This window comes from Lepidochelys olivacea (assembly GCF_965140295.1).
Source record: "Lepidochelys olivacea isolate rLepOli2 genome assembly, chromosome: 4".
Taxonomy (NCBI): Eukaryota; Metazoa; Chordata; order Testudines; family Cheloniidae; genus Lepidochelys; species Lepidochelys olivacea.
The window spans coordinates 65,539,470-65,564,965 of record NC_140414.1 but is presented as its reverse complement, the minus strand read 5'-3'; the positions used below and the strand labels follow the sequence as shown (position 1 = coordinate 65,564,965).

General features: G+C 40.4%; 1 protein-coding gene across 7 annotated transcripts in view; it reads right to left on the bottom strand.

Annotated features, from left to right (window-relative positions):
• The window catches only part of ARFIP1 (ARF interacting protein 1), an 89,854-nt gene extending 64,571 nt beyond the window's left edge, over positions 1-25,283 (bottom strand). Inside the window, exons 1-4 of one of the 7 annotated variants that reach the window (XM_084626702.1) lie at positions 24,197-24,358; positions 12,472-12,576; positions 11,312-11,391; positions 3,943-4,044 (exon numbers count right to left, since the gene is read on the bottom strand). In XM_084626702.1, coding sequence (XP_084482828.1) covers positions 3,943-4,044; positions 11,312-11,389 — 180 coding nt within the window. In that variant the 5' untranslated portion in view covers positions 11,390-11,391; positions 12,472-12,576; positions 24,197-24,358. Of the gene's footprint in view, positions 1-3,942; positions 4,045-11,311; positions 11,392-12,471; positions 12,577-23,860; positions 23,997-24,196; positions 24,359-24,915 lie in introns of those variants that run through there. The other 6 variants (XM_084626700.1, XM_084626701.1, XM_084626703.1 and 3 more) reach the window with 6 other exon arrangements.
• Between the last annotated feature and the right edge of the window lie 213 nt (positions 25,284-25,496).

Genomic DNA, 25,496 nt, shown 5'->3' with positions numbered 1-25,496 from the left:
CTTTTAATCTTTTTGCGATAATTCTGATTATCGCACATTCTAAGTTAAGAGGGCGTCTCAGATGCGAGTGTAAAATTGTGCTACACAATCAAAGTTTCTCAATCACCATTTGCTTAAACCTACTGGTTTACAGTAAATATTTTAAGAACATTTCCTTACTGCAGATGGAAGACATTCAGATGTCTTGTCTTCAGGCTGCAGCAAACTGATATTATACGCACACTATGCTCTGAGGATTGCTTGTATTTTCTACTTTCTAGGTTACTAAAAAAATACGTAACTTCTGAAAGTAAGTGAACAAAAAAAAAAAAAAAACTAGCTGTTGCAACTTTTCATATGTAACCATGAACTAAAGCTACTATACACAGTTATACACAATTCCAATTTTCTGTAGTTAGAATTCTATTATTTAGCCAGCCACTATGATGCAAAAAAATCCATTTATTTTGCCTGAACAGTGAATTTAGAAGAGAACACACAGATTCTCTGAACACAGTACATTAGCATGTATTAAATTTTAAATATTTTAAAATGTTTAATAAAACATCCTTGAAGGTTCTCAAATACCATTTTTACTCTAAATCTGATTTTAAGTTAGAAACAAGTTTCCTCTTAATCTTTGCACAATCATGCATAAGTTATAAGAATTGGAACAGTTGCACAGGTTTAAAACAGGACAAGTTTTCGGACTACTGTTTTTAGCCTGCACACTAAAATTCAACAATTTTGGTTAAAAAAAACCACAAAAAATTGTTTTTATAATCTGCCTGTATTGTATATTAGTCAGCACCCAGAATACTGCTGATATTTTCTTTGGGCAACAGCAGATGTATACCCTTTGAATGGAGGTATAAAATACCATGCTTAGAAAGTAAGCAGCTCCACTTGGCACCTGGCTAGCTGAAAGCCCACAGAGTTTTGTATTTTTAAGACAAGCATAAGTCATTTGCTTTATGAACCACATAACAAAATAAAATCAGAATTCTTACTCAGTGTGGCTTTAACCTGAAAAGCAACCTGAAAAGTGGCACCATGTTAGTGTGCTCTCTGTGAGCATTCAAAGCCACATCCGCTTCAGTACTTACTTACTTTACTAACTAAAGAAAGTTTCTGCTTCCTTTTACTTATTAGCCCTGCAAAGTTAAAGATACAGCAAAGTACGTTAGAAGTGTTAGCCTGGCTCCAACTGTGGGACCTTTAGCATCAATACTCTATGACCATAAAAGAACTCAGGTAGACTTTGCAGATCTAGTAGTTAGAGAGTAAATACCTGAAAATCACTAAGTTTAAAAAAACAAAACAAAAACCCAACAACCCTCAAACATCACTTTCTAGTCTTACATTTATTTATTTGGTCTATTTTAACATTTACCATACAATCTAGGTTTGCTACCACAATACTAACCAACCAAGGACTGATGAAATTCCTTATAAAGCCAATTAAATTAATTCCTTAACAGAATACAAGCCCAATGCTTCTTCCTATTGCATAAGGCCCAAGTTCACTGCCACCGCAGAACTCTAAGTTCTGTTCTAGTTGCCCTAAACAGTCACAACTACCTTTAGGATACCATTATTTGTAATTTTCTTCTTATTTATTACACATATCCTGACTCTGGGGGCCCTCTTGAAGTTCTCGTTTGACAGCACAGATTTAAAGTCATTGAAGTATCTTTTCCCCCCATAACGTGTATTAACAGCATAGTCATGGAAACTCAAAAGGACAAACACCCAGGGTGACTAGAAAAATATACCTATGACTGGGGATAAGAGCAGTAGTAGCTTTATATCTTTATTATTGGACACCATACTGTGTTCCATCCCCATGAAGTTCCATTCCTCTCGTCAGCCAGTCACTATACCTACCTGATGACCACAAATGCCGATTGTGTTATTCCCTGAAAACAATTCTTCCAGCCAACAAAAAAAATCAGTCTCTTCCTCACTCAAGGATCCAGTAGGGATCTACTAATTTTTAGGTCCTGCCCAGTATTTTTTTTTTTTTAAATACAAACACGCACAAAAAATATCCCCAGTTCAGTGTTGTATGGGTCTAATTCTAATTCATGTTCTACTAGAAGATGTCCCTTAGCTCTAGGCTATGAGGGTAAACAAAAATTTAGAGCAGGAACCAGCCTTTGTTTTTACAGTCTGAAAATGAAAGTGCGCAAATCTCCATGGCTTATGCCACAGCAGCCCCTGCTGGTCAGTCAAGGAACAAATTATTAGCTATCAATTAAGTGTCTGGGGGGAAAAAAGCATGGGTGTTGAAAGAATGAATGAAAACTATTGATACCATATAGCGATAGGTATATTTCATACAGATATGTGGCACGAAAACGTCAGTTACCCAAATGAACAGAACTATTACACTCCTCTGCCTTTTGCAACACTACTTGATGCAGTTGCACACAGAAGCCAAGGTGCAGTTACATGTAATTTTAAATGTGCCACCTCTTATTTTAAGCCTTTTGAAGCGCCTGCTTTGTAGCAAGTAAAACTTAAGAAGCAGCTAATTGTGTAAACTAGCTGCCTGTAAAGTATTTGCAAAGCCCCACAAGTACCCAATTTAAAAATACATGTTTTGAAATTTTAATGAATAAAAACTTGGGGCCAAAAACCTAATGTAGCCTCTATTTTTTTTTTTTTTTAAGAGAAATTTTATTACAAAAGATTTACATGCTGGACTATGAGCTATATGGTACATTACTAGTGGCAGAGTTTTGTGAATGTACAATAGTGAAAGTGTAAAGTAATTTCAGTACAAACTTATTCCAGTTTGTGAGTCTGCTTGATTTTATCTACTTTAATCATAGCATTAATGGAAAAACTTGTTAAAAAGCTGCCAAAAGACTGCCAAGATCACTGACATTCCCTTATCTCCTCCAATAGAAATTTCATCTGCAGAGAAATAAAATACGAGGTAGTGCTTGTTGAAAACTAACTTTTTGCCATATAAAATTAAGTTTACAACTAGGATAGAAGTGCACAAAAAAACCAAAAACAAATATAGAAGGCAACCTGAGGCACCAGAAAACATTCATCTAATTTCAACTCATAACCCCAGCAGTAATTGTCACTGGAATTTGGGTGAATTTACACACAGAAATAATACAAATCTGTAAGTACTTACATTTTCTTAAGTCTCTAGTAGAAACACTTAAAAGTACTAAACATATTTATAGATGTATCTTAACTTAATGCTTAAGGGTGAACAAGACAACCTAGTAGTCCAAAAGGTTACCCAAACCAACTTTGGTAAGCTCAAATTTATATTTGTCTGTTTGATAAACTACTAGAATGCATTTCCATCACATTTCTTTGAACAAATACGAGCCTGCAGACATCTTTACGTAGCACAGTGATACTCAGACTGAGGCTTGCAAGTGGCTCTTTAATGTGTTTCCTGCAGCTCTTTGCAGCACATATTAAAAACACTGTGTGATTTAATTATTCACCAGTCTACGTTATTAACCTATCAGGATGCTTTTACTACATTATTAACCCATTGTAGTTGATAAAATAATAATGCTTGGCCAGTCATTTTGCTGCAAGAATAATAGATATATAAAAACTAAGTATCTCCCCCGTCATACTGTTTAAATATGACTACATATTATGAAAGTAAATTAAACAATGAATTCACACTATTGTGGCTCTTTGGGAAATGCTGATCGCTAATTTGGCTCCTGAATCACTGAGGACTGAGTAGCACTGATGTAGCAGTTTATAGTTGGGGAGAAGGTTAGACTACAAGAAAAGGAATAGGTTCACCTGTGACATGATAAAATATTAACCAATCTAGCCTTCTGTAAGCTCTAGGGAATCAACCCTGGCCAGATTCTGTTTATTACATGTTACCTTGTAACCTCAGCATTTCATTAACTAGATTTGTGATAGTGATTTAGTGGTAATTAACAAGACTGAAGAAATTCTTTTTACCCTGTTAAAATTGCATTCCCGTGAATCTTCAAGCTCTCCATTACTGGTCACAGGAATTTCTGCTGCTGAATTTTTGGGAGACTCTTGAGCCATTGCAAACTCCTACAGCATAAAAAGAAACAGGTTAGTATTTGCCAATACACCAGAGTGACTTGCATATTATAAAAGTGATAGAATATTTAACAATTGATTTTACATACCAGCTACTGTTACACAATGGGAATCTAATTCTAACATTTCATTGATACTGAATGAATTCAGATTTAGTGTATTTTAAAATCACACAAAAACAAAGTCCCTGTGTGATGCACAACTTGCAAAAAATTATCCAACACGGTGCCATGATTTAAGACGACAACAGAAAAGTTAGGACCAGACCCACATCACAGCATTGGGTAATTAAAGAATGTCATTCAGTTCATCTATATATCCAGATCAGAATCTAAGAGGTAGAATTAAATTCAGAAGGCCCTAAAGAAATAAACTTTTTGTACTTGTAAATGTGTGCACCCAGAGACAGATGGTACATACAACCTCCATCATATCTCACAAATTCCAGAATACTTAACAATGAATAAATAAATAAATAAATAAATGAATAAATACTTAACAAGCCAAGCTTGAAAAACCCCACTCATCATGGCAAGCAGCAAGTGCTTCCTTGTGAGGGAAGCGGCTTTAATCATCAACTGCTGAAGAATTTAAGCTCTCATTTTTAAAAAAGTTATGATTCTAGCCCTTCTGTTGCAATGTGGAACAAATTATACCAATGCAGCGCTGTCTTCTGGACCAAACAACTATAGTGTTTCTGTTGCTGTTCATGGCTCTGCCAGAAGCAGCAGTCTCAAATCAACAATCAGAAAGTCTGCTACCCAGAAAGAATCACTTCAGCTTCCCACTTCTGCAGCTTGGTAAAACAGTAAGCAACAGCAGACAGTTACTGGAGCCATTTATGTGGGAGTAAGACCCAAAGGAAAGAGGCTGAGGAAGGAGCAGATTACTGAGTTCATGCTTTCCCACTCCCACCACAGCAGTTAGTTAAACAGTCATGAAGAGAAGAGACAAAAGGCATCTTATTTGTTCCAATAGCTGGGGAAGGAAGACTACAATTTTAGACAACAAATTAAGCCTTCAAATAGGGTTAAAGACCAACATCTCTCCTGCCCCCACACAGAAAATTTAGTGTAGTACAAAGATTTATTGACACTTGCTTGGGATGTCCTGCATAATTCATATGGATAAAGTTTGTTATCATACATATTTTGTCTTCTTCCACCATTGTTTCAATTGTGTGGCTGACATAAATTAAGTCTGGCTCAACAAGGAATGTTTCATTTACAACTTGAGACTCTCCCGAGACTCTGATAACCATTGATCCATTTTTTAACCAAGCACTGAATGTGCATGTGTCTGAAGCATGGATTTTAATCCACGTGTTTCTCCATCACCAAATGATTTTCAAAAGCAAATAAACGTTACATAAATTACACCTGCATGCTTAAAAAAGAAGAAAATCATTGACTATAGTAAAGATTTTTCACTCCACTCAGTCTTTTAAAGAAAAGATCATAATTTCATCCAACTGCAAAGTAAAACAGTGAAATGTGAAAGAGTAAAATGAGGGACCTGAGAATAAATCTTTAGCTTCCTGTGGGGATCAGTTGCATGAGCCACAAAGCAAGAATGTTAGCCATTAAGTATAGAAACATTACCTGTCCTTAAACTGGGTTAAAAAGGTGCAAAGGCTTGCTCAGTATGAAGTGCTATGCTCCTACGATACAAACAGGATTTTGTATGATATTGATAAAATTTGGTCTAACAGCACTAAGTTGCTTTAATAACCCTATACTTTTGAAATACTTTTCACAAATTTAAATTGCTATCAAGCTGTAAGCTTAAGAACAGGGAAAGAGTGTGGAGACAAACAAAAAAATTTCTTAGCAGTTGTGAAATCAAGTTGTATTTGTAAAGCAGGTACCCTCTACAAAGCTCCCCTAAAACAAAAAGGCTAAGATACCAGTCTGGCTTTCGAAAGAACTCTTATAAGCATTTAAAAACAAATTAGGAAGGGTGGATTACAGATCATTTAAATCAACTATGCATTCAGAAACACCTAGTAAAAGCAGTATGCTACTGTCCAAAGCAAATTAGTGATTTTTATGTTTGTTTAAGAAGCGTTGTCTTAAAGAAAAATATTTAGAAACTTATCCATGGAGACAGGGAATAAAAAGTTTTTTTGTTTTTGAATATTTCACACTTATTTTGTTTATTTCAGGAGAGCCCTTTGGGCTGAGAGGAAGGAAGATAGACAATTTCTGTGATCACCGCAAAAATTAGTTAAGGTATTTGGATTTTTCCTCAAATTAGTTAGAAGAAATCAGTTTCAAAGCCTTTCAGATCCAGAGTATTTATAAATCCTTGAGTTGGGATAGTCTAAAGGCCAAGAAGGGTACTGAATAGCAGCTCATCTACTTATCTGAACACTGGAACTGGCTGTGTTCATAAAACAGAAGGTCTAAGCACAAAAAATTAAGTGAATATCTTTCAGAAATCTATGATCATGGTTGTGATAATCAAATTTACATCACAAAAATAAAGCTTTTTCTGTCAAGATTATGGAACAGACTCAACTGTTTAAGTGACGTGAGGTAGCCCCTTCAGGGAAGGGGGTGCCTTTATTTTGGGCCTTGCAGTATCTAACACTTTGGCAGTGAATAATAAGCAGCCTGAAAGATACAACATAATAAGTTATTTTTGATTGATACTTTATAGAATCTTTAAAGGAAACTGTGAAATTATACATCTTCAACCAAGTAAATTATGAAGTATAAAAAAAAAATCCACCAAACTTAAAAATATTTGGATTTTAGGTTCAGATAACCAAGTAAAACAGTCCATCACCAAAGCAAGAAATCACACCATCCTGATCCACTTCAGCTGTCCATGTCCATAAAGAGTCACATGGTGCTTGTATTCCACCTTCTAGAGTCACATCAAAAGAGAAGACATGCACCAAATGCTTTCCCAACATTTTTCCAGATAAACAATTACTGTGGTTGTTACAAGGATGTTATTCAATTGTCAATGGGAGGGAAGATGATCCATGCAATGATGATCCATGGGGGCGGGGGATTTGTGCCACAAAAACACTGTCACTATTAAGATGTGGTGCATATGATGAACAAGTTTAAGAATTCCTGTCCCACATGAAATCTTTGTGGCCAATCAAAAAGTATGTCAGTCTAGTTCTATTGAGATTAGACAAATATCCATCCATAAACTGCACACCTTAAGTTGCTATACAAAGTCATTCATCCTTTAACAGTAATGAGATGGAAATGAGATTTACAATATATTTCACTATCTGAAGGTGCCCTTATATAGCACATATACACTTCTACTAAGACACGTATAGGCATAGTGTCTCCTTCCTCAAGAAGTACACATATAGGAAATACTAATGCGTTTTATCCTGCCTCGCTAGGATAGTAGTGGGGAAGTAATTTTTGTCCTTATTCTGCAGGGATTTTATTTTGTTTTTTAATTGATTTATAGAGCTCTAACGACCCCACTCACAAATACAATTGCCAGAGTTACTCAGGGGGCCATACACAAAGCAATGCAGGTCTCAGAGCACAAACCCAGTTTGTGGGAACAGTTCTGGTTTTACGCAGGAAAGAATGGCTTCGTGCTTTGTTATATCTGATGTGCATGTACTGTTGTGAATATTTGGAGTTATGAATCCTTTAACCCTTTTTTTGGCACCATGTCCCTACTTACCCTGGCTATATGCATGAAAGTAATTTGTTAATTTATCTTTTCCTACTCTGAAAAAGTGTTACTTTCTCTTTTGTAATAAATACACACAAGTTAAAATTGCACGTTCCCTGATTTAGTGGGTATAACCAAGATGTTTAGGTATCACAGAAATAGGCACCTACATAGTGTTAGTAGAACAAGTCCTTTTCTATGGAAATTATATTGTACTAGAGACCTTAGGTCCTGGGATTTAAGTAGATTTATTTCAGCTCTTTGAAAATCTATCAAAGCACTGAAAATATTTACTGTCATAGATGCAGTATCCTGCACTGTCCCAACTTTGCATCAGAAATCTGAAGCAGAAGGGTACAGGAATGCTATGGAGATACTAAGATACCATGTATGACAGCCACCTTAGAAATACTTAAAATAGACTCTGCATTTTCAGCCTTTAGGGGGAGTTTGATAGGAAAATAAAAATAATGAGCAATTCAAACTGCATCCTCTTATTAATGCTCAATGCGGCCAGGCCTTCTTTGCAAGGTCACCTGAATACCCTCTCTCTTGGGATTCTTCACGTTTTCCTGAAATGGATCAAGCATTGTCCAAACAAACCTTCCAGTTTTACAATACAGTATGTCCAGTGGGTAGAGATTAGTCAGTTTTCCCATGATATTTCCCTCTTACAAAACAAAAACAAAAACAAAAAAGGATCAAACCAAACCCAACAATGTTTACTGGGTGAATATGTAGCTAAAAATACATTAAAGTGCACCACAAGCCCTAGGGCTCTGCAGTACATATTTAGGGGGTGTTTTAAATGAACTAGAAGTACTTGGTGGATAGACAAATAATCTGTCCCACTCCTAATGAAAGAACATTAGGCCCAGAGATGCTAATCACTTGTCAAAATTAAGCCTTATTTTAAGAAACCTAAAAACAGCTGAACTGTTTTTAAAAATTGCTCCAAAACTGAACTCTCATACACGAAGTCTCCATACAGACCACATTATGATCGAATTATGACCTGCTTCAACTTGAAATGGAATACTATCTGTTATAGAAACCTTTGGAGCCATCATGCCAATATATGTGGTACTGCAGTTTCTGGACAAGTCAAAATACTTTAATTTATTATCCTATCAACTGTACAAGAGACTATATTCTTCGAAGAGATAGTTAGGTTGAGGTTAGAAGAGGTCAGGGTTGTCCCATATTGTCATGCAAGAGACATTAGTTTGACAGTGACCACATTTGGATTGCCAACAATTTGAGTATTAAATATTTTGCTCAAATGCCTTCCATCAAAGACTTCAAGTCACTTTACTCATATTAATGAATTATGCCGCTCAATTACTATTATATAGATGGTGGAACTGAAGTACAGTGATGTTTCCTGACCCAAACAATATATGAAGTCTGTAGCAAAACCAGGAAGCAAAAACAGCATGAAGTGGATGTATTTTGTGGAGATTTTCAGGTGGGGAAAAACAAAATACATCACAAAAATATAATGAGAAAAATCCCAAACTTGTCTCAGTGGAGAGTAATTTTTTGTTCAGCAGCAGGAGGGGGTGGCACAGTTGGAGTATTTGAGCAACTGAAAAGGTTCCGAAGAGTTCTGTGGAACCACAAACTTTTGCATGAATTAAATGCTAAAGAGGGATCTAGATTAAATAGTGCCCCATTTTAAATTTTAAAATGGCTACTTTAATCCAAGACAAATACTAATTTAATCAATCTTTAATTACCATATTCTCTCTTTTGTCTGTTTATTAATTTGAATATATTACAAATTGAGGGTGAAATTCATAAACACCTACCTAATAAGTTGTTTTCATGTAACTAATACAAAACCAAAATGTAATCCAATTTACGGTTTGATTTTCAGCCACACTACCATGGGCAAGGACTTTCAAAAAGTCAACTATAGGTATGGGATACCCAGAGAATGAACAACAACTGATTTCCACAATATTTACAACAACACAGATCTCCTTGTTTAAGTACAACAAAAACAGTTTTCAAATCAAATTATTGGCACTTCAGGGAATTCTATTTCATGAGCCATTACACGGTCAAACAAAAATATAACAAGCTGGACACGAGCCTTCACCTGGACAGAAAAGCTTTCTACCATTGGAGTAGAGCATTTTACGCATCACGCTCTCACTAAATGGCCTGAACCAGAAAAGTGCTGAGCCCTCATTACTTCCATTAGGTCACCTGGAGCAGAACGGGGCCTTAGATGAGTAGGCCCAAGAGAGTGTAAGTGGCATTGTCCTTATCATGGGAGAACAAGATTGTACAGAATTACGGTTTAAGTTTACACGTTGTGCCTCATTTTCAGAGGTTATTAGTCCAAAAATAATATACATGTTAGTTCAAAGAAGAGATAGGGAAACTCTAGAACAGACACATTTAGGAAGAACATTCATTTTGTGACAGTTTTGCCTATCAACTGATGCACTCTTTTTTCTAAATTGTATTTGGCCTATTCTGTGATGGGGAAAATATGTTCAACAAAATCAACTGATTCACTATGGAAGCACCTTTATACGCAGCTGGGCACCCACTCAAATTCCCAAATCCTCTATGAGTTAGTGTTTGACAAGTACTTCCACTTTGTGGTCAAAGCCATGTCTGCACCAAGTGAGATTATTGCCCAAGTTCCCTGGCTTTTCACCACCAACTTTGCAAGATGAAGTGGTCTCCCAGGAATTGAATTAGAAGTGCATTTTAGGTAATAGAAAAAATATATATATAAAAATTAAGTGTATTTAAAGTTTCTTGAATCAACTCAAACTATTCCACTTAATTAATATTGTACATAGAATTACATATCTTCTCATGTCAGCTACATGGGAAAGGGATTGCAGTACATCCCACCAGTGGCAATGGGATGTGCACTATGAGTTTCCCTAAATTCTTCAGACTGACAAGTATTACGAGACATGCATAAGATGACTACACACGACTAATGTTATTTATCCCCTTAAGGTGGTCTTTTCTTTCAGTGTCAAAAGAAAACTTTCCCCTAAGTTGTTTGTTTACTTATCCAAACTCAATAATATTTTTGTCCTTTGACTAACAATGTCCAATATAGCCCTTTTCATCCTGAAAGATGTCGAAGTTTACTACCTTAATCATCAACTACAAGTGGTCAGAGTCTCTGTTTTAGTTTTCACTCTATGCAATGTCCCCAACTACTGTATCATGCTGAGGAACTAATCAAAGCAGACTGAGGGAAGACCATCTTTTTAATTACCAGTGCCTCTTCCTGCAGTACCTGTATGTTCCTTCTAGTCCCCCATCCCCCCTAAATCCATTTAGTTCATACAATCAAGTAGTAGCACAGCACAGCAGGAAAGTTGCTGGCTGACGTGATCCTCAATTATGGACTAAACTTAGTTTCACTGCTTCAGATGCAATAGGACAATCTGAAGCCAGACCCAAAATTGAAAAGGCCAGAATAGAAATCTAGCTGCACCACATGCATGTGTGCACACCCAAGAATTTTATTATGCATTGCATTATGCATTTTTGGCAGTCTGAAACTGTTAGTGGGATTGGTTGATTTTACAATGTTACACAAATATCACCCAATCACCTCAGAGTCAGACTGGACCTCTTCTGCGGCTGGATGAGATTCATCAACTGCTGCGGGATCATTGCTGTGTCCTGACATACCTGAAAATGAAATACGTTGAGCATGCATTAATTCTTATGCAAGCGATTAGATGTTGTACCTCACAGACATTACTGATGAAAATCAGTGAACTTTCAGAAAATATTAGTGCCATGCTCCTTCTGCATTAAAATGTAATTCTTCTAAATTCACTATATCTGATGCTGTATAGTGGAATATTTTATAAAAGTAAAAGGGACAGTATCAATAACCAATTTTTAGCAGATTAATTAGTTTTAGCTCTTAGCTGCAGCAGCTAGATATGATCATAAGCACATTAGAGGTATTCAAGACAGATAGCATGAGTTTGGTGTCCACCATCTGGGAAAACCACATAAAACATTAAGGGTACGTTTACATTGCAACGTAAGCCTAAGATTAATAGAAATCGAGTGAGAAGACACTTGGTTTGTTAACCTAGGGCCTGAGCACCTACGCTCATTTGTAACCCCAGGTTGGGAACTGTTGAATCCTAGGTCCCAACGTGAGGCTCCAGAATCTACATTGCATTATGTGGGCCCCAGTCCAGCCATCCATATCCCAGATTCCCTAGCACCCTCCTAAAATGTGGCCACTCTAGCCCTTAGTTCATGGTGCAATGTGACAAAACTGGATTGTTCACTAAACTTGACTGTCCTGGACAAAGAAAGTCAGCCATGGGATTGTGGGATACTTTTGGCAGACTGCCAGAGCACGAGTCCAGTGGAGCTGCGTCTACATTGCAAAGAAATAAGGCTGGAACCCAGGGTCCCAGCTCGACTCAGGCTCAGACCTTCCACCCCCGTGTGGTCTTGAGACTCTGGGTCTAAGCTCTGGATCAGCATGGTGTGTGTGTGTGTACAGAGAAATCGGGGGAGGGGGGGAGAGGGGGAAATTAGGCTTGAGCCAGAGTTCAAACCCCTGGTCTTACATTATTGTATAGACATTACCTCAAAACATCTTAAGGTAATAAGTGTTTAAGGCCATGTCTACACTACAAATTTATGTCGACTCAAGGTATGTTGACATACAGCTGCTGTAGTTAGTATATCACTTGTGCATGTGCATACTTGACTCCCTATGTCAGCGATGCATGTACTCACTAGTAGTGCTTGTGTCGATGCAGAATGTGGTGCACCATCGACAGGCATCCCGCTGTGCAACTCCCCACCATCAGCGCACTGACTTTTGGAAAGTTTTGGCAACGCCTGACGGGGCAAAAGTGAGTTATGCAGCTGTGACTGGGAGCATGCAATCAACTTCTCAGTTTGCAATTATCTTCATCCCATAATGGTATCAATATCCCATAATTTTTATGACTTTTTTCAAAATCCCACAAACCTGCATGGCCCTCCTGGCTGTCCACCATCTCTGACAGAAGCATGGAGCCTGCACAGCTCTGCATTTTTGTCATGAACTTTGCAAGCACAGGGCATAAAATCCTGCAGCATTTCATAAACTTTACAAGCACAAGGCGTATAATCCTGCAGCATTTCCAGAACTGCAAAAAGAACCAAATGAGTGGGGAGCATGATGATTCCTTGGAGGACAGACTGCTGTGGGACATAGTAAGAACCAATTCAAGGTTGTTGGCAGTATTCACCAAGCCGCTGCAGATGGTGAAGCACTGCTTTTCAGCCTGAGAATTTAGAACTGACTGGTGGGATCCCATCGTAATGCACATTTGGGACAATGAGCATTGGCTGCAGAACCTTTGGATGCACAAGGCCACATTCCTAGATCTGTCCACTGAACTTTAACCAGGCTCCAGCACAGGGACACAAAAAAGAAAGCTGCACTGACAGCTGAGAAACAAGTGGGATTGCACTGTGGAAACTTGGAATACCCAATTGCAACCAGTCAGTCAGGAATCAATCTGCAATAGAGAAATCCACTGTGGAGGATGCAAGTGTGCAGGGCCATTAAATCACATTCTGCTATGCAGGACTGAGACTCTCGGCAATGTGCAGGACATAGTGGATGGCTTCACAACTATGGGGTTCCCAAACTGCAGTGGAGAGACAGATGACATGCATATCCCTATTTTGGCAAAAAAACACCTTGCCACTGAGTACATCAACAGAAAGGGCTACTTTTCTGTGGTTATGAAAGCACTGGTGGATCACCAGGAATGCTTCACAAACATCAATGTGGGCTGGTCAGGGAAGGTGTATGACATGCATATCTTTAAGAACACAGGACTGTTCAGAAAGCTACAAGCAGGGACTTTCTTTTCAGACCAACAGATTACCATTAGGAATGTTGAAATGGCAACAGTGAATCTGAGAAACCCAGCCTACCCCTTGCTCATGAGGCTGTACACCGGCAATCTCGACAGCACCAAGGAATGATTGACCCACTGGCTCAGCAGGTGTAGAATGACAGCTGAATGTGCTTTCGCTCATTTGAAGAGTCAATGGTGTTGTCCACTCGCAAGACTGGACCTCAGTGAGAAAAATATCCCAATGGTTAAAGCTGCCTGCGTGTCTTTCATAATATCTATGCAACAAATGGGCAAAGTGTCTGCCACTGTATGATCGAGATGATAAAGGAGCACTTAAAGAAGATAAGGCCATTGTGGAGAAACTAAATGAATTCTTTGCGTCGGTCTTCACAGTTGAGGATGGGAGGGAGATTCCCAAACCTGAGCCATTCAAATTGATAAACTAAGCAATAAGAAGTCACCAGGACCTGATGGTATTCACCCAAGAGTTCTGAAGGAACTCAAATGTGAAATTGCAGGACTATTAACTGTGGTCTGTAACCTGTCATTTAAATCAACTTCTGTACCAAATGACTAGAGGATAGCTAATGTGACGCCAATTTTTTAAAAAGGACTCTAGAGGAGACCCTGGCAATTACATGCTAGTTAGCCTGACTTCAGTACCAGGCAAACTGGCTGAAATTATAGTAAAGAACAAAATTGTCAGACACAGAGGAACATAATTTGTTGAGGAATAGTCAACAGGGTTTTTGTAAAGGGAAATCATGCCTTACCAATCTACTAGAATTCTTTGAGGGGGGTCAACGAGCATGTGGACAAGGGGATCCACTGGATATAGTGTACTTAGATTTTTCAGAAAGCCTTTGATAAGGTCCCCCACCAAAAGCTCTTAAGCAAAGTAAGCAGTCATGGGATAAGAGGGAAGGTCCTCTCATGGACTGGTAACTGATTAAAAAGACAGGAAACAAAGGGGAGGGATAAATGGTCAGTTTTCAGAATGGAAAGAAGTAAATAGTGGTGTCCCCCGTCTGTACTGCTGGGACCCGTCCTATTGAACATATTCATAAATGATCTGGAAAAACGGATAAACAGGGAGGTGGCAAAATTTGCCGATGATACAAAACTATTCAAGATAGTTAAGTCCCTGACAGACTGAGAAGAGCAATAAAATGATTTCTCAAAACCGGGTGACTGGGCAACAAAATGGCAGATGAAATTCAAGGTTGATAAATGCAAAGTAATGCACATTGGAAAACATATTCCCAACTACACATATAAAATGATTGGGTCTAAATTAGCTGTTACCACTTAAGAAAGTTGGAGTCCTTGTAGACAGTTCTCTGAAAACATCCACTCAATGTGCAGCGGCAGTCAAAAAAAGCAAACAGAATGCTGGTAATCATTAGGAAAGGAATAGAGAAAACAGAACATATAATATTACTTCTATATAAATCCATGGTACACCCACATCTTGAATACGGTGTGCAGATGTGGTCACCTCATCTCAAAAAAGATATATTGGAATTGGAAAAGGTTCAGAAAAGGGCAACAAAAATTATTAGGGGTATGGAACTGATTCCGTATGAGGAAAGATTAATAAGACTGGGACTTTTCAGCGTGGAAAAGAGATGACTAAGGGGGTTTATGATTGAGGTCTATAAATTCATGACTGGTGTGGAGAAAGTGCTATTTACTCCTTCTCATAACACAAGAACTAGGAGTCACCAAATGAAATTAATAGGCACCAGGTTTAAAACAAGCTAAAGGAAAGTATTTCTTCACACAACGCAGTGTCAACCTGTGGAACTCTTTGCCAGAAAATGTTGAGAAGGGCAAAACTATAACAGGGTTCAAAAAAGAACTAGATAAATTCAGGGAGGATAGGTCCATCAATGGCTATTAGCCAGGATGGGCAGAGATGGTGTCCCCAATCTCCGTTTGCCAGAAGCTGGGAATGAGCAACAGGGAATGGATCACTTGATGATTACCTGTTCTGTTCATTCCCTCTGGGGCACCTGGTATTGGCCACTGTCTGAAAACAGGATACTGGGCTACATGGACCTTTGGTCTGACCCAGTATGGCTGTTCTTATTTTTAACAGTGAGCCAGAATAATGTATAGTGTTCTCCATCTGACCCTGCTCTTTTGTGGCCTATGTGTGGTGATTACTGTACATGTAGGAATATAACATTGTTAATTAGCCTATTAATTTTGTTTGTTACTGATCCTATGAGTTGTGTGACACCAAGCAGTAACTGGTAATTGGTTGCTTTCAGAACTACTGAGCACTAAGCAGCATATGTTGTGAAATAATAAAGATGAATTATGTTGCAAATACTACAATTTTATTCTGTAACAAAATCAGTGCAAAAGTTCTGAAATTTTAAATCAAATACATTATAAACTTAATAAAACTTAAGAGAATTTATGAAAGGGAAAGAATATTCATGTCCATTTCAGCTACACATACACCAACTGTAGGTTTCACAGGTCTGTGTATGTGAAGCTGTGATTGTCTTTCATATACTCCAGGGTGTGGTTTTAGAGGTAGTACACCAATCTCTGATGCCACATGGAATGTTGGGGGGAGGGAAGTATAAATAGGCCCCAATATTGAATTATCAATGGGCTGCAAAGGGAGGAGAGACGACGATTGTTAAATGTGCAGGTCCACCAGAGTCCACATTATTTGTGTTTGCTGCCTGAGAAGCCATATTATGTTCTGATGCATCTCTCACTCCTTTACCTGCTGGGACTCCTGGCTCTCTCTCCTCTCCACTCTTTCCTTCTTCAGGCTGTCCACTATGTACATCCTCCAGACTCTGTGCTCACAGTCTCTCTTCTAATTTGCCACTAAACATCATTATTTCTTTCTCCATTATTTTGAGGAAGTTTGACCTCCTGTATAACACAGGCCATCGGACAAGATATCCATTCTGGGCTTGCAGTCAGTGAACCGTCCCAAGTCTCAGCCTTTTGAGCTAGCATGGGAAAGGAGCCTGTAGCTGCTACTACGGAGAATCAGACTACTGCCAAATAGCAGGAGGTCTGCATGCAAGATGCATCAGACCATTATCTGGGTTACATTCTGACAAGCCCTTTCAGCCTTAGCCTCAAATCCCAAATCTATTAGTCATGTAAAGCATAGAACAATGTCTGTGGTGGCATAGGAGCACAAACAAAAATTCTGCACAACCTCCCCAGGACTTTTACTGATTTTGTGACCATTCATAAAGCAGAAGGTGCCAACAGCACTTTACTTCTTAAAGTATGGTTCTACTTCGAAATTGGACTAAAAATTGCAGTTGTACCAAGGTCAACTTCCACAACAAATATGCACAGTTTACAAACAAAAAGGTGGGCTTTTTTAAACGTCAGCCCTTATTATTTATACTATGGTAGCACCTAGGGATCCCAAACAAGATCAGGGATCCATTATTCTAGGCTGTAGAATAAATATAAAATTGAACTGAAGTTGTATTTCCTTAACCAGGCTTCAGCTAGGTGTTAAAAAAGGCCCTGAGTAGCAGGCAGGAGGAATCCCAAGAAAATAATGAGTTTAAGACCAGAAGGAATGGAATAGGGATGATGTCTGGTTCAAACAACAACTAACGAGATAAAGCAACAGTTATCCAACAGTGTGCTGGGACCCCAAAGTGGGTCACAAGCCCATTTTAATGAGGTCACTAGGGCTGGCTTAGACTTGCTGGGGCCTGTGGCCAAAGGCGGTGAGGCTTGGGCTTGCGCCTTGCCCCACTCCCCCCACACAACCGGGATGTTGGGGCTCCGCCAGGCTCAGGGATTCGTGCCACTTCCTGGGGTCATGTACTCTTTTTGTTGTCAGAAGGGAGTCATGGTGCAATGAAGTTTGAGAACCCCTGACATAAGGGGCTCATGAAAAGAAGGCCTCCAATCAATAGGAGTGACTGCAGATGGTTTTAAATAAGACAAAAAGATTGTCTTAAAGGGAGCCAACATGGGCCTCCCCACCCCACGTACCAGTGTTAACAGAAAGGAGGGGAAGAGCAAGGAGGAAAAACCTTGGGTAGAAAGGAGGTTGTAAATCTTTCCTGGATTAAACCTGGGAATTAGGGTGAACTGTCTCAAACTGGTTGTTCTCTAAAGTGGTAATTGGCTAGGACGTAATTTGCTTGTTAAAAGGCATAAAAAGAATTATGAATTTGAGGTTTCATTGTGAGACCCTACCTGATCATGCTGGAGCATGCCAAGATGACATGGTTTTCCCTTAGTCTGGCCTGGTAGGAAGTATCTTGATCACATGCTTAAAAATACTTTGTTACTATATTGGGTGCAGTAACTGCTTATTTTATAGGCTGTTAGACATGTTTAGAGCAATTGTATAAAATATCATTTGACCATTGGACTTAAAAGGAACTTACAGTTAAATTAGTGTTTTGTGGTCTCCCATATTAACAATTCCAGCACAGGCACTATACATAGAATAAAACAGCCCCTGTCCTGAAACAGTTATGTTCTAAATCAACAGGAGATAAAGAGTTTGATGGAATGGATATAACATACAAGTAGGATGAAAAATGTGATGGTCTACAATTGGCATGGTAGTTCCAAAATTTATATTTTGTTATTTTTTTAAATATTTGGGGTGAAGTTTTTGGGAGTATGTCACGTTCTGGGGTGCAATTCAGACCAGTGAAAGGGTGCGTCACTTCTTGTATTATAACCCTGAGTGACCCAAAATGCTTCTGCTACTAGCAGCTCTCTATCTGGGACACACAGACAGCATGCACTTTGCGTTCTGTGTGTTGTACAGCTCCGATTTGACCACTTCGAGTCCAACAGCCTGCCAATAGTTATCAGACACTCTTCTGCCTTTACCAGATTTGTGATCCTACCGCTACCGCAGTCCAGATCTTCCCCCAGACCCATGTGCTCTGATATATCCAGCCCTCTCCCGCAACATTCAGAGGAACATTTGCTCCTTGAAGGACACACAACGCACCAGCCTGCAACATTAACTGGAGTTAACATTCACTTTGGTACAGACACAGCACTGTTGGTTTATATTAATAATAAAATAAAGCAAAAGAAGATAGGATTTTCAGTGAGTTCAAGTATAACAGATGAAGTTAAAAATACAGAAGCAAATAAAAGTGCTAATACTCATGTAAAAGTCTAAAACCTAATCTAGCAGGGTTTGGTTTGGGCTTTGTTCAAGACAGTCTCTCTCACCCACAGTCTTCCAGTAAGATGGTAGAGGACTCCCCACTTCTCAGTCAGGATCTCCTCCAGAGGCAGAAAGTTGCGGGTTTTTTTGTCTTCTTCGGTGAACAAATACATTTGAGATTGTCTGCCCCTTTCTCTTATAGTCCAGTGAACCTCTGAAATGGATTCCTCTGAAGGTCACCCCTCACAATAAAGTTTATTCAAGAAGTGAGGAAGACGAGATAGAACCTAGTGGTGAAGGAGGCTCCATGCTCTATCCCCCACCCATAGCTGGAGTTTGCTAAAATGCAAATTGCTCTGTTTCCTGCACTCTCTTCTCCCCAGCAACTGTCTTGATGGTTCTGTTCATTACTTCCATGTAAATTGAGATAAACACACAATTCTTTGTTTAGGCTAGGCCTGTTTAACAACCTTTTCCTAGGCAGGGCTGTCTGGTTTTGAACAAGTATTGCCATAAGGGAGAATTCACAACTGTACATATAATGTTGTTACATTACATTTTACCATATTACTGACCAGTGATTTATGAGTGTTCAGATGATACCTCATCAGGTATCTTTTGTACAAGACTATAACATGTAAAGGTGTGAATACAGGGTGCTTTGAGTCACAAAGTACATTAGCGGAAAAGAGAAACAAAGTTAAGTAGAGGAGAAACTGAAGGGAGGAGGAAACAAGAGGTGTAGGAAGGGGCTAGTGGAATGAAGGTGAAGAAAAGAGACAGTGAGGAAACTGGAGCAAATATCCAATCAGCAAAGAGAAAAAACATCCAGAGTAAAAGCTGCAAAAACCAGCCAGATACTCATGCAAGTGTCCAAAGTCCTAGCTGCAGCTGTTTCTCTCTACTCCTGCCAGCTCAGTTTCATGTTGGCTTCTCTCATAAGTCTCTCTTCACCATGCTCCCAAGGCTGTCAGAAGGGCAGCATGAGGAGATGTCTGCCCTGGAAAGAAGACTAAACTTGCAAACTAAAACTGGGTTCAGAGGTCAAGATAGATTCTTCACCAGTCACTTGTAACAAAGATTATAAAGGTCAATTATGTCCTGCAGTCACCTCCGTAAACCCTTAGTCACTGAGGACATAATTTGAAGACGTACACAAACCCTATTTACACTGATGTAAATCACTGGAACTGTAGACACTTCTGCATTATGCATAAATAGAAAATGAACCTGGATTTCTCTTAACTGTTGTCTGTACGGCCTAACAAGAGTTAAGCACTTGCTTTTGATGCTAAAGCAAGCAAACAGCTCTCTAATACACACAAGGAACAGTTCCGTAGATGTAGAGTAATGTAGTGCTATTTTTACATAATCGCTTTTCATAATAGAACTGCACTTGAAAACTAATCTGAAAAAAATTTCATATAGCTGAAACCTACAAAGATACTGCACTGTTTGAGCAACCTGTGAGGTAGACAGCTGATCTTTAAAAAAATAAATCAAGACTGCCAATAATCTTTGGTATAATGAAAGGTGACATGCCCTGTGTAGAGTAAACCTCCTAGCATTCCACATTTACTTACCTTCACATCAGATACAGAAAGTGCCAGTTAAATAAAGCAGCACTAGTTATCTTCATATCACATTTCAACTTTCCAATTTGTGTTGAATGTTTTATTTACATAAAGTCTAACCATGAGTAGTCAGGTGGTCCATGTGATGTGTAAAGTAAGATAACAAGCAAGATATAAAAAACCTGGGGAAATAAATTATCTAAACTATATTACGTTGGGCTGACTCATTACCTTATTTTAGAAAGGTAAATAGAATTATGCAAGATCACCTACAGAATGAGCAACATTCATGACAAAAGCAAGAATACTAGCTTCATTCAGAACGGTCTTTGCAAGCAAACCAAGGATTATTTTTGCTCTTACTGATCCAAAAGCCATATGAACTACTTCAGTAAGTAATGCAAATAGGTACTTGCAAACATGAAGGACTTACCACTAGAAAAGGTTTTTCCCCCCCATTCTGCTGCTGGTAATAGCTCACCTTACCTGATCACTCTCGTTACAGTGTGTACGGTAACACCCATTGTTTCATGTTCTCTGTGTATATAAATCTTCCCACTGTATTTTCCACTGAATGCATCCGATGACGTGAGCTATAGCTCACAAAAGCTTATGCTCAAATAAATTTGTTCGTCTCTAAGGTGCCACAAGTCCTCCTTTTCTTTTTACCACGAGGTGATCACTACATATGTGTCCCCATACAACTCTGCTTATACTCCACTTTTGGCCTGTAATATTTCTGCCATATGTGAATGTCTTTGATGGGGATAAGTTTCCACTAGGGATTAGGAGACTAATAAACCCATTCTGAACATGACTAAAACACAAGACTACAAATCCAGAGACATTAACTCTGTCATGCTGTGTGACCTTGGTCAATCTCTGTCTGCATTTTACAAAATGTAAAAAGGGTGTTTTGGGTGACACTTACCTCATTTATAGCCATACTCCAAACATACATGTTTAATTTAAATAGAAAATAATCAGAGATCTCCCATTCAAACAAGGGGTTTGCTCTTAATCGAGTCACAATTTTTTTTGGTTAGTGATTGACACACATTGCAGTGAGGAAGACTGGATTCCAAACCACTTCTTTATTGTCTTTAAGGACATTGACCACCAACTTACCACAGACTTCACTAATGCATGAATTACCCAATTGGAAATACAATACTACCTCTCTGGCTGAATGGTGCTTGTTACACAGCATATTTTTATTCGAGATTATTTTCTCAATCTGCTGTGCAAAGAACATGTAACACTGTATCTAACAAAATGTGTAACTACTAATGCAAAGTGACTGATTATCCCATCCCTACTGCATTGTTCGACCTTTCTCGCTAATAAAACAACATTGAGTATCGCTGAAAAATGTTGTCCTCAAGTGACTTTTTAAGTTTCAGATATTTAAATTTGCATCTCAGAGTCCATTCTTCAAGTGCCATTTGTCCAAGATAAGCAGGGCTCCTCCAATCTACCTTTCAAATAAACATTGCCTTGCCAAGTGTCTCAGAGCACAATAAGGCCCCCATTTACACTGCAAAAACAGTAGTATCAAAAGGAGCAGTAACAACACAGTTGTCCACTGACATGATTAAAGCACATTTCAGTTCAACAGTATAGATGGAACCTTAAATGCTTAAAGTTCTATCTGAATTTCTAAAATGAGGAATCCTTTAACACTGTCAAGGACAATCATGTTCTCAACAGACACTGTTGTATTTCCAAAGTAAACTGTGTGTAAGTACTCTGAAAAAAGCTTCAAAAGTATTACCTTTTTTCTTATTTTGAAAGACTGTCAAAGGAAATATAAATTTTGGCTGTCCCATGGATTTAATAAGTTCACTTCCGTACTTCAACAGAGCCACAACTATCAGCCACCTGCTCTGGTTCATTCTACTGTAGACAGGCAACCTAATTTAATTGACAAAAACACCCTAACTACCTAGCAGAGTGATATAAAAAAGAGCATGCTGCCACTTGGTTAAATGAACTGGTAATACTGTAATCGAGGCACAATTACTCCTGAACAACTAGAGCACAAAATTTGCAATTCCCCAAGGACCATTCACTTCTTTCTACCTAACACATGTCAAACACAGGCCGATTAAAAATAATGTACTGCTGTCCAACTTCATCCCCTCCCAATCACTGCCCATCTCTCCTTCACATAGGAGGGTTGAAACTGTCAGCCCGCAATAAAATGGCCTTTGAACAATAAGCCGTTGAGCTACAAACCACAAAATAATCTCTTCCTCAAGCCCACTCCAGTCATGAGTGCAAAACCACAACTTGGAAAGATCATTGGTGCTGAAAGCACTTCTACTGACTAAGTGTTTAGGCCACAAGATATGAATAAAATCGTGGATGATATTCCTATTTGAAATCATGGGTGATCCTGCGGATGGACACAGACCATTTAATGCTGTACGGTATTCCCCCCCTGCACCCATTTTGTCACTTTGTAAAACTCCTCAATAGTGCTATAAAACAAAACAAATATTTGTTCTGCATCTTCCCCGAGGTTCTTCCTCCCAGTGAAGTCAGAAGGTGTGTTGCGTATTACACTGCGACTAGTTTCCAATTTTACATTCAAGAAGCATCCCACTTTCTGTTCGGTTACAACTATAATCTCAATCACAAGAGTGCTCCCTATGTCCTCCAACACACGTGAGAAAGCCGCAGGATTTCTGAGCAAATGGAAGGTGACAGATGTTGGCAATTCCAACTCCTTATAGGAGCTAGGAAAGTGGGGAGGAAAGTGAAGGACTAAAATGCAATGGCCTAACACCACTGCAATGCAATATCAGGACTCTTTACCCTAATATGTGAGTCCACCTGATAACAAAATGGCTCTCCAGCTCTTCAAGTGAGAGTATGAGTGTTGTACACACAGAAATTGAAATTTTTATTTTAAACTGAAAACTACCAACAAGAACTGGTCAGAATTTCCTCAATAAGCCATTTAAAAAAACCCCAAACATACAAGGAGAAGGCAAGTCTCATTTAAACAGACTTTTGAAATAGGTAACATGTCTTTCACACAGTTTGCTGCAAGTTATGGCTTGTATCATTTCCTCTTGATGCTTTCCACATTTTATTTCTTACTACCATGTAACCAATGTGGTAAGTGGCTTTTTTTTTCTTGTGGTTAAAACAGTGTGTGGAAACAAAGGATCAAAACAAATGACCATTTTAAAAAATCTTGTTTTTTCTTTTCACTTACGTTTATTTCATTTTTAAACAAACACCCAGTTAAACATCCATTTATTTAATCATTTCAAATAAGCCTCTAGATGCTAATTATTATTGAAAGTTGCAAGGCGGTAAAAGTTAGCTAAAAATAAAAACTAAAAATGAACACCAACAGCAACAAACAACCGGAGTCCCTCTGCAGATCTTCTGCAGCCCACCCAGGCGCTCGCGGGTTGCCGGTCCCTGGGGAATAACCCGGGATACGCGGATGGCAGCCCGGGTAAGGGAAAGTGTGTCAGGATCAAGCTTTCGTTACTGACAGGCGTGTAGCGATGACGGGGGGTGGGACCTACCTTCAGGGGAGCGCCGCCGCTGGGAGCGCCGGCACCTGGGCTGAAGGACGCGGCACCGGGAAGGGGGCTCGCGGGTCCCGTGTCGGACAAGGAAGCAGCTTCCCGGCCTCCGCGCCGGGACGTGACACGTACACAGCAAAGGGGGGAGGGGGGGAGAGGAAGCGGGCGCTGCTGCCCGGCTCCCCGCCCATTGCCCGCGAGCTGCGCCCTGCGTGGACAGCAGCCGCCGCTCGCCCCGGAGCGCAGCGCTAGGAACCGCCCCCGCCCCCCGACAGAGGCTCCCAGCACCTGGGCCAAGCACAGAGCGCTGCCCAGGCCCCCGCCACCTCCTCTCACCTGCCAGCGGCGCCGCTGCCCGGCCCTGCTCCGCGGTAGGCGGACGAGGGACAACTGCTGTCACGCCCGACGGGGAAAGGGACGGCTCTAGCGGGCAAAACAGGCTCCCGTGCCAACGTCTGCACCTTTATTTCTTCCTTCTCCGGCACCAGCGGCAGCCGGAAGTGCTTGGCCGGAAATGGGGCAGCGGTGGCCTCTCTATGGCCATGACGTGGGAAAGTCACTCTAGCCAACAATGTCCATTTCTATGGTGTCGCTACCTCCATGCAGCGACCATAGCAACGACCTCCGGAGCCCCGCCCTTCAGCGGCGGCCTGTGGGTTCGGCAGGGGACGGAAGCGGACTCCCGGTGCGGGACGTCCGGTGGCGGCTACTCCCGCACACCGTGAGCCCCACCCCGCTCGGGGCAGCCGAGCAGGGAGCGCGGCGCAGCCTCCCCCGCCCCAAGAGAAGAGCGGGGGCGGGCGGGGCTCCGGGGGGCTGGGGCAGGACAGGGGCGCTGGGTGTGCCCCGGGGGGTCTCTCGCTGACGCTCGGGGCGCGGGCGGGTTCCTGCCGGTGCATGTCGCCGCCCGGCTGCAGCGCTGGGCTCAGCCAGACTGAGCGGCGCCCCGACCGACAGGGCAGCGAGCGAGGTGCGCTGTCTCGCAGGGCCCGGCCGCTGCCCCGCGGGGGGCGCTGAGAGGCGCAGAGGTGTTAGACTCCCCGCCCTCTGGGTACCTGGTGGGCTGGGGGACACCGTGCTGGGGGAAGGGCCCTTGCTCCGCTCCCCAGCCAGGTAACAGCTGCTCTCGCTGCCTCCTCCCCCTTCCGTGTGTGGGGTCAGCGAGAGAGAGACACGAAGCGAAAATCCGTGTCCATTCAGTGGACAAGAGCGGTTACGTGGGGGCGTGTTTGTCCCGTTCGCAGTGTGGGCCCAGCTGCTGGAGGGCTCTCCAAGTCTCCAGGTTATTGTCAGCACCTTGAAGGACTCAAGTTGGCAACATGATAACATCCCTTTGACGCCCAAATGAAATCCAGGGGACCTGTGATTAGGTAAATGAAAGAAATTCTGCTAATGTGCTTCCTCTCTTCTTGTTTTAGTGGCCTGAGGTGAAGAAAACAGTTGGCCTCGAGGAAACCTGCTGCCAGCCGCGAAGTCTTTCCTAGAGTTTAGCATGAGAGTGGCTTTAGCACTATGGGATGGTCCTGCACAAAAAGAATAACAGACAGCTCTGCATCCATTAAAAAATATTGTTTGTCCATACAGGAAAGGGCACTGGAGGCCACTTTCTTATGGGCTATGTTCTCTTCTTTGAATT